General features: G+C 38.4%; 1 protein-coding gene across 4 annotated transcripts in view; it reads right to left on the bottom strand.

Moving 5' to 3' along the window:
* MAPK10 (mitogen-activated protein kinase 10) overlaps positions 1-15,418 on the bottom strand; it is a 144,595-nt gene that overhangs the window by 84,035 nt on the left and 45,142 nt on the right. For 3 of the 4 annotated variants that reach the window (XM_058025340.1, XM_058025342.1, XM_058025341.1), the window contains exon 3: positions 10,160-10,316. In XM_058025340.1, the coding sequence (XP_057881323.1) occupies positions 10,160-10,316 (157 nt within the window). Of the gene's footprint in view, positions 1-10,159; positions 10,317-15,418 lie in introns of those variants that run through there. The other variant, XM_058025343.1, reaches the window with a different exon arrangement.

Genomic DNA, 15,418 nt, shown 5'->3' with positions numbered 1-15,418 from the left:
ATGAACAGGTATTATGAGGAAAAGAGCCTACTCCTGCAAGATACTGCAGCAGATTAATTAGTCAAATTTATGATGATCTTGTCATAATCTCTCATACCATCTTTTCATTTGCAGCTGAATTTCTTCACTCCCTGAATAAATCCTAGCCACTTCCTAGAGTCATAAAATTAAAACTTTGATGTTGGAAGCAGCTCTGAATTTGCATAGGATGAACCTGAAGGGGCAAGTGTGTGAGACTGAGGCTACTACTGTAAAAAAAAAAAAAAAGAAGAAAAGCTGTTTGGAAAGAGATGAGCACAGTTAAACACTGCCTGCCTCACATAAGATAACCTTTACCACAATAGTGAAAGTAATATTTTTTAAATTTTTATTAATTTTTCCTGTTTTGGCACTTGATTTTAATCTGCTTTCTCTTTCTGAGGAAAAAAGAAAAAGATAAAAAATTGAGGTAACTGTCTCAGCACAGCTGAATGAAAAATTCTGCTCTCTCAGAACTTTTTCTTCCTCTATTAAAAAGTAAAATCAATATAAAGCGGTTCCTTGGATAAATGTCAGTGGCAAAGCTGCCTGAAGGTATGTACTGAATCACATCATAACTATTTTTAATGAACTCCCAAGTCAACCTGCAAACCTAATTCAAATTCAGTTACATTTGCCTTCAACACAGATGTCCCTAGCACTTTATGATGGGTGAAAATGACCTATATTTTATGGACTACATAGAGACAAACACTTGATTACTGTCTATATCAAGCAGTATCAAGAAAATAATTAGATTTGACTAGAACATATATTTTAAATGTGAATAGTTTGGAGTCAATTTCTGATTAGTTAAACTGTTTGGCATTGGATCTCATTCTTACAAGCTGCTCTGTTACACATGTTAACCACTCCACTAATGAAGGGTGCTTGTAAAAATAATTACTATCCCAGCCAAAAGCAAAATTCTAACTTTGGGAGAAATGTATAAAAGGCCAGGGCACTTAGATACTGTTATAGATCCTGTTTCAGTGTACCTTAACTATGTGGCACTGCAGTAAACAGCAATTTCTGTCAGCTTCATTCAATTTAGGGGGAAAATTGACAGGTTTGGTCACTTAAGAGGAAAAAAAAAATTGCAGCCAAAATAATATTTAGCCATGCTTTTACTTATTTGATAAAAATTTTAATACATTCTACCAATGTCCATCTTTCCTGTATCAAAGTATGCATGATGGAAATATGAAATAGTTCAGGACTGTGGAATAACTTGCTCAGCTGCAACATCTGTATTTATCATCACCACTTTAAAAGGGCTGAACCACTGAACTGAGCCAGCTAATTCACACCTCAGGGTTATTCAGGAACAGAGCAAAAAAACACTCACCTGGGAAGGGCCCTTAGGATAGCTATAATCCAAACTTTCTAATCAAAACAAGGACAGTTGCTTCATTTATTTGCAAAGTTAGGATGCTCACTCCCTGCCTTGGTTTGTATTTACATATTTATAAATACATATTGTATTTACATACAGTTCTGTGGGTGCATCCAGAAGCCACACAACTAAAAACACTAAAAAATGTAAGGAGCTTAGTTATGGAGCGCAAGGCTGCAGCCATGAGCAGATTACACTGTAAATTCTGCAGCTACAAAACAGCTTATTTCTCAAACAACTAAAATACACATTCATTTGCTTCTGAAAAGCTTTTCCCCCTTCTAAGCTTTAATATTTGCAAATTTTAATTACTCCCATAACAAAACACTACTAGAACAACTCATCTCCAGGATGCAAGCAGGATTTATTGCAAAATCTCTGCAAGCTGTTAATATCAAATGGCAGTTACATATTGTTTTACAAAACACAGAAAATATTTTGATACTTTCTGGCTGCTTTTGATTAAAACCCTAAATTTATGAGAAAAAAAAAATCTTAATGGAGTAAGAAAATACCCTGTGTTTCAGATGATCAATAACTGACAGGAAAGAAGAGCTCGTCTACTGCTGGACTGTAGCCATTCACCTATGCTGCTGTTATTTAGAATGCGTCATACTAATCTAGAATGGCTCAAGAAAGAAACACCCCTTTGATTCAGGGAGATACAAACCCAGAAAAAGTGGGTGTTTGCTTGCTCCAATCTATAGATGATGCTGGGGGAAAGTTCTTCAAAGCATAAGGGATAATAATGATAATTATTAATGCACTGAATAAGGTTAAATTTCCAGAGTACCACAAAACAATGGGAGATGAAGCACCTAAAGAAAGCATATCTGCTGCTGCCAAGGGGTGTTGCTGCAAGTGCCATTTGCTTTTCCTTATGCAAACCCAGAAATACAGTAGGTGATTAATGCATACATACAGAATCATGAAGGCTATTGTTAGTTTCCTATTATACAGATAACTGCAAACTAGCACATTAAGAAAAAATTCACAGTCCTGTGAACTTAGACTGGATAGGTAAGGAGTGATCAAAACCAAGTCACGTTCCCTTTAGGTTCTTACATAAAAGTAAAACAAGGAAAAACATGTTAAAATACAAAAGGTAATCACCACAAGAAAGTAATTTCTTTTCTTTGGCTCTCTTTGTTCTGTAGCAGTGGAACAAAGTGACTTTGATAAGTCAGGGGATAGGAATTTCTTCAGTAAGGAAAAAAAGGAGCCAAAGAGGCAAAGTCTGCAATTTTCTAGAGAAATCATTTGGGAAAAGGAAAAGTGGAACCCAAAACAGGCTATTCCATAATTCCTCCCTCCTCATTGCCCCTAAGACACAGGGACACTAGCTCATACATCTTTCTGACTGCAGGGAAAGTCTCCCTGCTATGAGTAAACAACAATTTGGAATTGATTTTTCCAGGCAGAGGCCCACAGCAGCACTTCAAAGCATGGGTGCCCTCAGAGTTAGACAGAAATGCTGGAACTGATTAAAGCAGAGCTGAAGCACAGACATTTCAGACAAACAGGTGGCTCTGCCTCTCCTATTCTTGTGTTGCTGGGAAAAGTTTTCTGAAATATTTGACTCTGCTGAGGAACAAAAGGTTCAGAGACAAGGATAAAAGGCTTTAAAAATCTGCACAAACATACAAGGTCCAACACCTCATATGAAAACAAAATTGTCACAGGTACTGGATGTAACTCAAATGGTACATGACATTAAAAACTATTCTTTCTTGTATCCCAGCTCCCCTCAGAGCTGGGAAAAGAGGCAAACACAACAACTATGCTGGCCCAGTAAGGCAAGGGAGCTACGGACAATAAAGGAACAAGTTAATTTACCTGGGTACCAGATAGATTGAGGATGTCTTTCCTCTCCCCCAAAACACTACCATTAATAAGGTGAGGCATACCCCAGCAAGAACAAACTGAGCATCCTGGACACAGTCTTTGCCACCAGCACTCTATGGTGAGCAGTGCAAGGAAGCACCAAGGGAAGAAGGACCAAAGGAAAATTTAAATTAAAAACTTATGTATTACTTTGAAAGAACTTGGACTGGACTACCCAAGATGAGTATCACAAAGTATGCTGACATGAAAAGGGTAAACATTTTACATGAATACTTATACTAAAGAATTTAAGAAGTACAAGAACACAACCGTATCCTACTTTGATTCCCTAAATGTAAGTACAAGAATAATTCTCAGGTTCTTCCTTTTAGAAACTTCTTATGTCATTTTTTAAATGCTACAATCCATAGCTTGTTCTTCCTATTATTTTGGCTTCTTTTTCAGCTGTGACTCAATTACCAGAGCTCCTCCACAGCTAGAAACCTGATGTCCAATGTGCCAAGCTTTCATTAGGCTTACAAGAAAATAGCAAGATAAATATCCTTCATTTTGCCCTAAGGCCTTTCAACTTGATTAGTTCTATTCCCTATAAATCATTAACCCATCTGCCTGACACCAATCCCAGTCAGATTACAAGCTTGGAGTGCACAAACACTGCACATCCTGCAAAGCTTCATGCACACAAGCCATCAGATCAGTAGCAATAATAATCACACCCCTTACATGTGTTCATAATGCTCATGGCCATCTGAAGAAGAGAAAGCTCTTAAGGGAGATATAAACCCAAATGCCCTTTTTGTTCTAGGAAAATCCCAACCATTTAGTGTGTGTGCCTAAGGCATAAATGCTTCCCAGAGCTCCCATGGGGACAGTGCAGCTTTGCATTAGTCTCAGTGGAGGCCCATGCTCATAAAGCATAACACAGCCCCTGCACAACTCCACTGGAGCACTGGCATTCACTGTCCTAAACTAAAATGTAAACATGAATGAAAAAAAGTAGAACTCGGTCATATACCAGAGCTCTGGAGTTTGGGATTAAGGTTTCAGGGTTTTACCATTTTTGGTTTTGGTTTTTTTTTGGTGTGGCAGCCTTTATCAAGGGCTCAGCAGGGGATCGTTTTCTGTCCCTGGAACATCTGTTGGCCACTAAAATCCCAATTACACTGAGCTTTTTTCTTGCAGCAGGCAAGGAATTACATACCACTAGAAGGCAATTGCAGTTTGAGTGAGTGACAGACCAGCAAATGTAAGGGGAGCTGAAGCCACCTCCTCCTGCTTTTATACCTCAACTACAAATGTAAACTCTCCTGAACTGGGCACAAGCTACAGCACCTTGCTTACTTAACTCTGTTGCTATCTTCTAGACCTCTAAACAGGTATGAAATATTATTAAAAACATGTACACATAAAACACATAAATATGTGATGGTGTTTGCAGGGGTCTTAGGATGAGGGAAGAGACGAGAATGTTGACTCCATGTTTCAGAAGTCTTGATTCATTATTTTATGATATATATTATATTAAAACTATACTAAAAGAGCAGAAGAAAGGATTTCATCAGAAGGCTAGCTCAGAATAGAAAAGGAATGATAACAAAGGCTTGTGACTGACAGAGACAGTCGGACAGCTGGACTCTGATTGGCCATTAATTAGAAAATCACATGACACCAATCACAGATCCACCTGCTGCATTCCACAGCAGCAGATAACCATTGTTTACATTTTGTTCCTGAGGCCTCTCAGATTCTCAGGAGAAAAAATCCTAAGGAAAAGATTTTTCATAAAACACGTCTGTGACATAAATATAAAAAATATATTCATACATTTCCTTGTTCTCTTGAACCTCACAAAGGCCACACATCCAGAAAGCCCAACCAGCCAGCTCTGCTGCCTGCTTTTCAGTGCCAAGCTGCAAACACTGCACTGAGGGGCACTAATTCCCTGTATCACAAGTTAGTTTGAGCCTGCCTCCTCAACAAGAACAGATGCTCAGAGAATCAGATATGACTGAGCCTAAGTGTTTTCCGATATCATTTCCAGCTCCCATAGACACTAAACATGAGATAAATCAACTTAAATCCAACTGACCTGACATCACTTGCAAGGCATTATCCCACTGTGAAACAGCTGATTGATTCCTCTTCTCCATTTCAAAATGGTAGCGTGAGCTACTGCAACATGCAATGAATGCCACAAAGCTGCTTGGCACAAAAATAACTGTCCATGAAAAATAGCTGAATTTAGACAGGAAATTTTCTTCACATGTTTCCAGCTTCCTGTAGACTACAGGGCAGCTTTCACACCCTATGCTACATAAACCCCTTGCAATAATGTGCATAGCGAATGTATTTCCAAGGTAACTGTTTACTGCAAACCTGGTGATAAAACCACACATTTTAGATAAAACCACACTCCCCTCTCCAAGTACGCTGCACCAGGCAAAAATAGGATATAAATGTTTTACAAAAATAGGTTCTTTTGTAAAGACCTCAGGAATTCCTCCACAAACATTTGACAGATAATAAAACAAAGGCACTGGAAAATAAATTATATGTTCACTCAGGCAAGAATAGTGGCTTGGATGCCTGGCCTTAATCCACCTACTGAAAATTTATATAAATAAGAAAGGTAAATTCCTAAACAAAAAAGAAAGTTAAGGAAGACTGTGTTTCTGTCAAGGAAGACTTAAGAGAAACCCATACTTGCTTCCCAGAAACAAAGGAACAAAATCCAATTTTGCTTTTATAACCAAGTGCTTTCTTTTTTTGCATTTCCTTTTCAAATCCAAACATATTGGAGTAGAAATGAGCAGCTGAATAAACTGATATATTTCTCTGTGAAATCTTGTATTTCTATAATCTTTTTTTCCCTACAACACATTTATGGGTTTTGGTGTGAAATCAAACGGATACATGAATAATAACAGATTTCATGTTCTTCTGAATGGCAGGGAGTTTTAACTTAGGCTGGGCAGACATTTGTGAATGATGATGGGATACAAGAAAAGGAACATGATGTTTCTGAAGCAGGATGAGCCTTTAAAGCCCTTGTAAATGAAGCTATAAAAGTAACCATGCCCCTACCTCTCTTTATGAGTACAAAGACTCTCTATCAATCATTCTGTGTCCCCCTGATCCTCTTTGTCCTCAATGCTCTGTTCTTTAGGGCATGACAAAGAAGAAGGCTGAGATTTTGTGTAATTTAAGTACCTACAACTAGCAATACACAAGCTGGAGCATTAAAAACAAACAAAAGATAAAATCTTACACCAGATTCAGACCTCACAAGAAGATGTTTTATAATACCGTATTTTTTTAAATTTAATTTTAAAATCTCAATAGCCCATCAGCTTGAGTAACAATCTTGCAAAATGCATTGTTTATCAAAGCAGATGCTACTTTCACAATATATTTTGTTTTTAAATATTTCCTTTGGTTTTTGTTGGAAGTCAGAGGGTTTTGCTTTGGTTTTAGTTGTGGCTAACACTAAAAGGGTCTTCTGGCTTTTTTTGGCCTGAGCTGACCACCACGAATAAATCTGCTTTAAAGTAGAGTTCTAAATGTATGCTACACCTTTATAAAGCAGAAGAAAGAAAAAAACCAACTTTTATTAGGTGTTTGCATTATGAAAAGATCTTTAATATAATAACACTTTGGGCACTTACAACAATAAATAAGAACTGGCCAGACTGGTCACCATAAGACGCCTGAAATCTGGTTAACCTTCACTGCTGTTTTCTAGTTCCAAACTTTATATCAAGCTGCCATTTGTGACCTAACAAACCCTGTTGTGAGTTGTACCAGCCCTCCTGCCTTTCAGCAGAGCTCATCCGAAAGGTGCCACATGGAACCAGTACAATTCCAGTGAAGGAGGGTACCTGTGGGTGACACTGCACTGCAAACTGGGCAGGCTGAGACAGCTCCTGTCCTGCAGCACCTCAGGGTAAACTCTGCCATTTCTGCACACATTGCTAAGCGGGATGAAAGTTTTAATTTTTCTTTTTTTTCCCCCTAATGGAATAAAGCTTGTCTGTTCGTCCCTCAACATTGAATGAATTTTGGAAGTGTAATTAATCAGGAGCAAGAAACACGGAGAAAATCAGGTTTTAGTAGTTTAACTGTTCATGAATTCATTTGAGTGAATTTATGGGCGTCTTGTCCTCTATGATATTTAATGAGTTCAACAAATTCCTTGCAGCAGACATCGGGTGAAATTTTTTTATAAAAACATTTCATCCCTGATTTACACAAAAGGGGTGAAAACTGAAGGCAGGCATTTTATACTGTTATTGATTTTCCACAAATACACATAGGTATGTGCATTATACACAGTACAAACAAAACTGTTCAAACACTTTCCAAAACTGAAACTCAATCAGCAGAAATGCCACTAATTGGCCTCAACAGAACAGCAGGGGAAATGCTGCCCTGTTCTCCTTCTCATGACTGTGGCCTATTTCTCTAAATTACAGGGCCAAACATCTGCAATAAAGAAGCATCACTATTAATCCCTTGTTCCAGCTGTCTTTAGTTTGCTCACACAGGGGCTCAGTACCCCATGCTATGTAATTCAAATAAAACACATTATTTGAAAGAACAAGAGGGAATAATTTCAGCAGATTACTCTGAGTTGCAACTGAGCCTACCTCAGTCCTGCCCAAACACTGTGCTTGATTTCAGTTTCCTCTCACAATCTCTCAGGCTCCCTGATTAACAGCAACATTTTATTTGCAGGTAGCATGTCGTCATAATTTACAGCTGAAGATACTAACTTTGAAAAAAAGAAGGTTCAAGAATATTGTTATACTCTGACCATGTAAATTTGTGTCTCAAGAAACACAAAAAAATTGTAAACTGAATGGAACAGGTTTGGCAGACTAGGTATGTGAAACAGATACAGATTTTGTGAATGACAGGTCTCAGTATCCAGTACAGCATATTGAAAATGTTCCTGTGGTGAGGTGTACTTTTTATCCTCAGTTTTAAGACATAAAGAATTTGCACAGCTTCTGCACACTTTAAGATATTCTGAGCCATGTATGGTAAGAATTTCAGTGTTTTTTTCACATCTAAGCTACGTAAATACTGACCTCCTTGGCAAGGTAAACCCTGTACATCTAGCCAACAGAGACTATGGTCTCAGAGAAGAGGATTCATTTTGTTTTCTATTAAGCACATAGAAACTTAAAAAATGTACAAGAAATTGCTTGGGGAGGCATGGAGCCCGCATGCTTCAGCCCTAATCCTCCTGTCTTTAGCCACAAACTGCCAGTTCCACCATTTCAGTGACTTCTTGCTGTTGGTTTGTTGCTGGGAATGTTAGAGAACCCTGGTACTGAGCAAGGTTTCACTAGACACAAAGTAAAAAGGTAAAAAAGGTTTTTTCTTGTAATAATCTAGTCAGAACATCGAAGTCTTATTAAGCTCAGCGTGAGTCTGTCTTGCATTTTGAGTTGCCATCAACTCTTCCACAACACAGATTCATGAGCAGTTCTGTCTCTTCTCTAACCTCTCCTAGACAGGTATGAACAGACCTCAAATTCATCATGACAATGCTGTTCCCATCAAAATTAATCCTGGTGCAGGCTCTGCACTGGTGCTCCCAAGCTGACCTGAGAGGGATTCCAGCAGAACAGCTGGAACAGCACCAGCATCTCCTCTCCAGCAACAGCCAAGCATTGTTTAATGGCAGGTCATCTTAACATGACATACTGGGGACCCAGAAATGGAAATAGAGTCATAGAATCATTAATGTTGAAGAAGAGCTTTAAGTTCAAACATTAAAATCCTCATTTATTCCAATTTCCTGTGCATTCACTTAACATATAGCCAACAGTTGTACCTCCAGTAGGATCTGTTCCTTGGAAACTGAGTTTACCCAGGCACATCCTATCATGAATTTAATTGACTATGTTTATCAAACTAAAAGGACCACAAAAAACCCCAAACAGTTAAATTTAAGTAAATCACTCACTGAGGCGGAAAAAAAATTAGGCTACATAAGATACAAGAATGCTTTGTGATTTTCTGCAGCTGTTCTCAGCCTTGCTTAGCAAATGAATTTAACACAGAATGTCATTCAGAACTATCTTTAGTCCTTCTTAGTGTTTTAGCACATTATAACAATTAATCATCTTTTATTAATTCATGGGCATTCAAAGATGACCTAAGAACTGTCACATTGTATTGGGTACTGCTAACTCATCTTTTATATTAACATTTACATAATTGTTCTACTTAGTACTACACATCCATACTACACAGAGAATTTTACAAGTGTATTGAGACCTTGATTTTTGGGAAAAAAAAATAAATACAGGCCTAAAGGGAATATGTGCATGTACAATATTCTCTAGACCACAGAGGTAAATATGTGCATAAGGCTTTGCATAGGATCCACAGCTGCACAGTCATTCTTATAGAAGAGAAATAACATTAGAATTAGATTTAGTGGTGAAATGTCACTGTAAGATATGCAGCTAAATAGGTCAGGTCTGCCTCCCCATTGTGTCCAGGCTTAGAGCTGTCATCTACACCTATATATTTTCATTCAATATTTTTTCCAGGATTCATTGACAGGGCAAATCAAAACCTGCTCTGTCCTGACACATACAGGCATTTTGCATAAATGAATCTACGGTTACAACCAGCTCTCCCTCAGAGGAGGCAGACTAAAAACAATATCTAAAACCAACCAACAGAACACCTTTAGGAAGTGTTTCTTTTCCAGCACTAGTTTTCTTCCTATTACTTTGCATGCAATTTTTACAGTATGCCCATCACAGCCTATTGCAAACATTTCACAAACACATAACATGCTCTGGTATTCCCCTTATTTTACAGGTTATTTCCCTTTCTATTAAGCTTTCATCAGTAATCAGGTGATCTTAGATGCCTTACCAGGGATAGGACAGTCTGACAGCGAAGTTTTACATTTTGTCCAGGTGACACACTTGCAATTGTTCTCTGGTCTTCCTGGGGAGAGCTGCAGATCTGGGGAGCACTGCTCAGCACACGCGGTCTGTCCCAGTTCCACCTCTGTCCCAGTGGAAGACAGCTGCAAAGGAGTTAAACACAGGCAGGGTTAAGGAAGCATCAGCTGGTCTCAGTTGGGTCACTTAGCTCATTTTGGGATTGTTTGCTCCATTTTTTAACATGCTCCAGGTTAAAACAGCACAGATACCAAGTAGTCCATTTTCTCTCATTAGAGTAGCTGGGTTTTTTTAAACCCTCTGCAGCTTTTCCAAGGTCAGTCCTTTCATGCACTGCCATAGTCTGTTGGATTAAAAAAGCCTGGAGATCACTATGATGCCTTGTGATAGGCAGACACCTGTCAGTGGCAGAGAACATTTCTGTTGCTATGGACCTTTAGGTATAGAGAGCTCTTCAAAAGGCAAATAAACAAGAAATACATTATTCCTTAAATGTGCCATTAGACAAGTTTAAGGAGTCTACATCCTGCATCTTCTTTCTTCAGGCTTATGTGAAGGCTTTTGTGAAAAGGACTACTCCTGATCTGGAGAAATAAAGAAACTTTCTGAGGAGAGGTAAATTAAAACCACCAAAACATCAGTGTTGAAGTAATCAGGAGTAGAAATTTAAGGGAGGAAATCAATAAAATCTTATCAGCTGCATATCTGTGAGGAGAGGGTACATTAGAAAGATGTATTGCTGTCCACTCTTTAGGAATAATACTGACACTTCAATTTCTACCAATCTCGTGAAATTACAAGAGCTGTTTACCAACCTACCTGCCAACTATACATTTCCATCTTTTTCTTTTGCCTTGCTGTCCTGAACAACTGTAGCAGGTCTCATAATCTATAGAGCAGGGGAGGGAGGACAAGGGCAATCAATAGCCTTGCAGCTTCTCCCATTTACTCACTCTGCAGGACCCTTAAATGTCACTTGCATGGACGACTTGGCAAAATACACCCTTCAGACCATCACAGGGCACATTTACCTCCAGGTGTCCTTAGGTTCCTACAAAGGCTTGTACTATGTGCCACATCTGATTTAGGGTACAAACTTCAAAAGGAGCAAACAGTTGTTTGAGGCCTTCAGGACACCCTTGAAAACAGGATTTGCACAATCAAGAGCCTCTGCATCTTCAAAAAACAGTATCAATGATCATACTCTGCTTTCTACACAGTCATGTACAAGTAAGCCCGTGCCACAAACCACCAGGCAAAGTCAAGAGTAGAAAAGAAGATCAATAACTTTTCCTTTCCTTTTTTTATCCTCCTTACAAGTGATTTTAGATTCTAATATTCCTGATAACAGAGCTATAAAAAACACTGCTGAGGAAGACACCAGTAAATTATCCAATCTATATTCCTGCCTGACAGCAGGATCAACTGTAATTATTTCTGACAGATATTTTCATAACTTGTTCCTCACAATGCAACATGTCCTTGCAATTTACATTACAGTCAGAGGAGAATTCCTGTTTACAAAGAATAAAATCCGTAGCATCAGAAGAACAGTGCTCAATAGTGTGCAAGGCTCACAAAGATATGCAAGAATTCACAGCAAATTTATACACCGATTTAATTGCTGGTAGAAAGGTTAATCACGGTTTATGACCACTCCCATGATGTTTTCCTCCAGAAAGTCTGAGAGTTTTATCTGTTAATGAAGAGCCTGTGTGTTTAGTATCCTCTTGTGTCAGTTGCTCTGCCCATGCCAAATATCTTAAACAGCCACTGCATTTGAATTACCATAATCTGATGAAACAGGTCTAATCAAACTGATCAGAAGAGCTCAATGAACTTTTATCATTTGCCTGTTTCTTTTACAGTGTGTATTATTATAATTACAGCTCTGTATAATCCAAACAATACCTGAAAGCTGCTCAATTAAAACGGTGCTGGTTGACTTTAAACAGAAGTTCCTACCTCAAAGATACACCAGAAGACAAATAAAGTCATATTTGTGGGTTACTAATCCCACATTATTGCAGAACAACATAGTCTGTAAGTTGTAAAATGGCCCATTCTTCTGAGACATACATCCATCTGTCGTATGTAGAACAGAATTTCCCCCAAATTAACAGCCATGAACTAACAATCAAACAATTCTGCTGGGTTGCAGAAAGGGCATAAACTCTGGACTAATCTTAACATTTCAATGAAATTTAGAAATTAAGCCTATCTCATTTAGTAAAATTGTCTTCAGACATAAAAAACCAGGCAGCATCTGCTGCCAAACTGAGAGAGAAACTTTGAGCACATAGTGCAATGTTTGGGATTTTGGGGGCTTGGGGTTTTTCGGTACACAGAGTTTACCTGCAATCCTTGAATGGTTAGAGAAGATTATCAGATCTTTTTCTAGTCTGGCCAGCATGTGCTGTTCAATAGTTAATCATTCCTGAATAACATTCAGTGATGACATAAAAACTAAATCTCTATCCTATTGTTAAGCAGGATGCAGTTTATCAGTCAAATGTTGAAAGAGATGTACAAATGAAATTCACAGCAGCAGCAATAATGAATGGGATGTTTAAAAAGCAAGATGGATGTCTCCAACTCTCAATGAGAAAGGCACATTATAACAGTCACAGAAAGATGTTTCCATTTCCAAGACCTTTTAGTCCATTCATGCCTAGTCCCAGCTGCATTTCAATGAAGATAAAAATAAAATTATTTGTACACTACACCAGCTTCACAGCAGAAGCACTTCCATTCCTGGGAATGGAAGAGACAGCTCCTGAAGCAGAACTTCTCAGAGACATCAGAGTCAGCAGGGCACAAAGCAGCTGTTGCTGCTGCTGCTGCAGGATGGAAACTGAATGTGCAGGAATTCTACACTGAGTTGGAAGAGGAGAAGGGGAAAAGGAGAAAAGGTATGTGACATGTGCAACTCCACAAAATTTATCGCAAGCCTTCCTTAGATAAATTTCAAGGCTCTAATGGGAAGGCCAACACTACCAGCAAAGTTGAGTTCTGTTGCAATTATATTATAATTATCCTCAGCAATTATCCTCAGCAAAATAAATGTTTTAATTATTTGCTTAAACCCATAGCACGGTGTAGCCCTTCCAACTTCAGGTGTATGCTGTCCTCCAAAGGGCATGATCCACTGCCCAGCAGGGCCAGCCTTTGCTCACTTCTCCTGTGTCTACTACAGCTATTGCTGACAAGCCTTTGGTATCACAAAGGCCAATGGCATTTGTTGCTTTTCTCAAAGCTTCAGATTAAGAATTTTATCTTTCATTTAAAAGATGTTTCTCTTCCTCATAGTTGCAGAAAGGCAACAAAGAACATATTCAATAGTCTCAGACGGTCAAAAAAGAAAGATCATACAAACATTTTTCATTTAGAAACAAAACGACCCAGTAATCTCTTGTGACTTCAACTCATGATTTCTGAGTATATGAAAATGAAAGGCAGACCTAGGCATGAGCTTATTTAACAACATGTAGCCATAAATTCAAATAGTTTCTTGTCTTGAAAAGATGCCTTCCTTTAACACCAGTCTTAAAAGGAAACTCTAGTAATTCCTGCAGTGGGAGGAAAAGCAGGTTCATTGGTGGCTGGTGTCAGTCACTGCTAATGAAGGCTGAATCACCATACAAGAGTTGAGAGTCCAAGCAAAGGTATGCCAGCAGGGTGGAGAATTAATCTGCTGAGAGAAATTTCCACTGACATAAAATTCTGCAGCATTAACTAAGGGCCAGCTTGGTGTAATGCAGAGCCAAAACACAGACCATATCTCATCTACACTGTGACCATGAGCACTGCACAGCAAACATTTTTTAAAATCTAGCCAGTCTATAAATCTACTGTAATCCTTATGAATACATACAAGACAAGTACGTGTGTGGGATTTTGTAGTACTGAAATCTTCTTGGCTTAATTTGAGAAGAAGATTGCACACATGAAGGAGCAACTGCAGGGCACTGGCTTACAGGACAGGATTTTTTTCACAGAAATTGCCCCAGTGTATCAGAGAGCCTCCGTAACAAGAGATTTCAATGTATTTGTTTTTATGCAAACATGACCACCTGACACAGAATGCTGAAAAAGTGCAAAGAAAAGACTTGCATAAAAAGCATAAACCATTTTCAATAGTAAGAATTGACATCCAGTTCCTCTAGACAACTTTTCAGTTGATGCTGCAACAACTGACTAGAATACAACTTGTACACTGTCCATCTAATTGTCCTCCCAAATGCTGGCCCAAGAAGAATCCCGTACTAGCCAACATATTTCTTGTCAGCCAGGGCAACAATGCAGTGTTTTTCAACCACACAAATTGAACTGTGAATATATGCAAAAAATTAACACCAGTGAGGGAAATAAGCTCATTACTGTTTCACTGTTTAATTATGATTTCTTTTCCTCGTTGCACTACAGGTATGAATTCCTGCTGCCACACTTGCCCCTGTTACCTCTCATGTGTACAACAATGTAAGCCCTCTGCAAGAAGTTGCTTCTAATGAATCCAAATCAATCACTGCTCACTGAGGAAACACTGAATGGCACTGACTTGAGATGAAGACTGGAACAATTTTAACAGCTGATAGCTGGGGCAGAAGGGCAAAAGGGAGAGAGACAAAAAGAGAGAGAGAGAGAGAGAGACGGAGTCTTTTTGCTTTCTTTCTTAGGCATTGCCTAAACCAGCCTATTTTCAAACACACTGCTGTGAAGCAGTTAGGTACTTCCATCCCTACGCAGAGTTTCACAGTAGAATTCTTTTTGTCACAACCATTACATCTGGCAAAATTACTGCAAAGTGGGTGTCAGATATAATTCTGAACTGCCCTGACCTAGAGAAACTATGAAGCACAGGGTAGTGGAGGTTATGCAAGAGCTATTAAGAATAAAGATTGTACAAAATGTTTGGAAGCTATTCTTGACAACATCAATAGGTCATGTTTATATATCAGTACAAGATTTGAATGCAGTAAAAAATAGAGTTGTAAAAGCTCATTAAATATTGTATTTGGTTTGATTTCTAAGAGGCAATTACATACCTTAGTTTTGGGCTGAGAATGCGTGGTCTGGTTTTTCTTTCTTTTAAAGTCTTTCTTTTAAAAATAATTCAATCACTTTTCACTAAGGAGAAAAAATAAGGGAAACGGGTGGAGAGGTTAATTTCTGAAAAAAGTGTATTTTATTACATTTCTTTCTTGGGTTAGTTTGTTTGAGGTTTTTA

The sequence above is a fragment of the Melospiza georgiana genome, chromosome 5, assembly GCF_028018845.1.
Source record: "Melospiza georgiana isolate bMelGeo1 chromosome 5, bMelGeo1.pri, whole genome shotgun sequence".
NCBI lineage: Eukaryota > Metazoa > Chordata > Aves > Passeriformes > Passerellidae > Melospiza > Melospiza georgiana.
The sequence above is the reverse complement of the archived record's forward strand: the minus strand, read 5'-3'. Positions and strand labels throughout refer to the sequence as shown.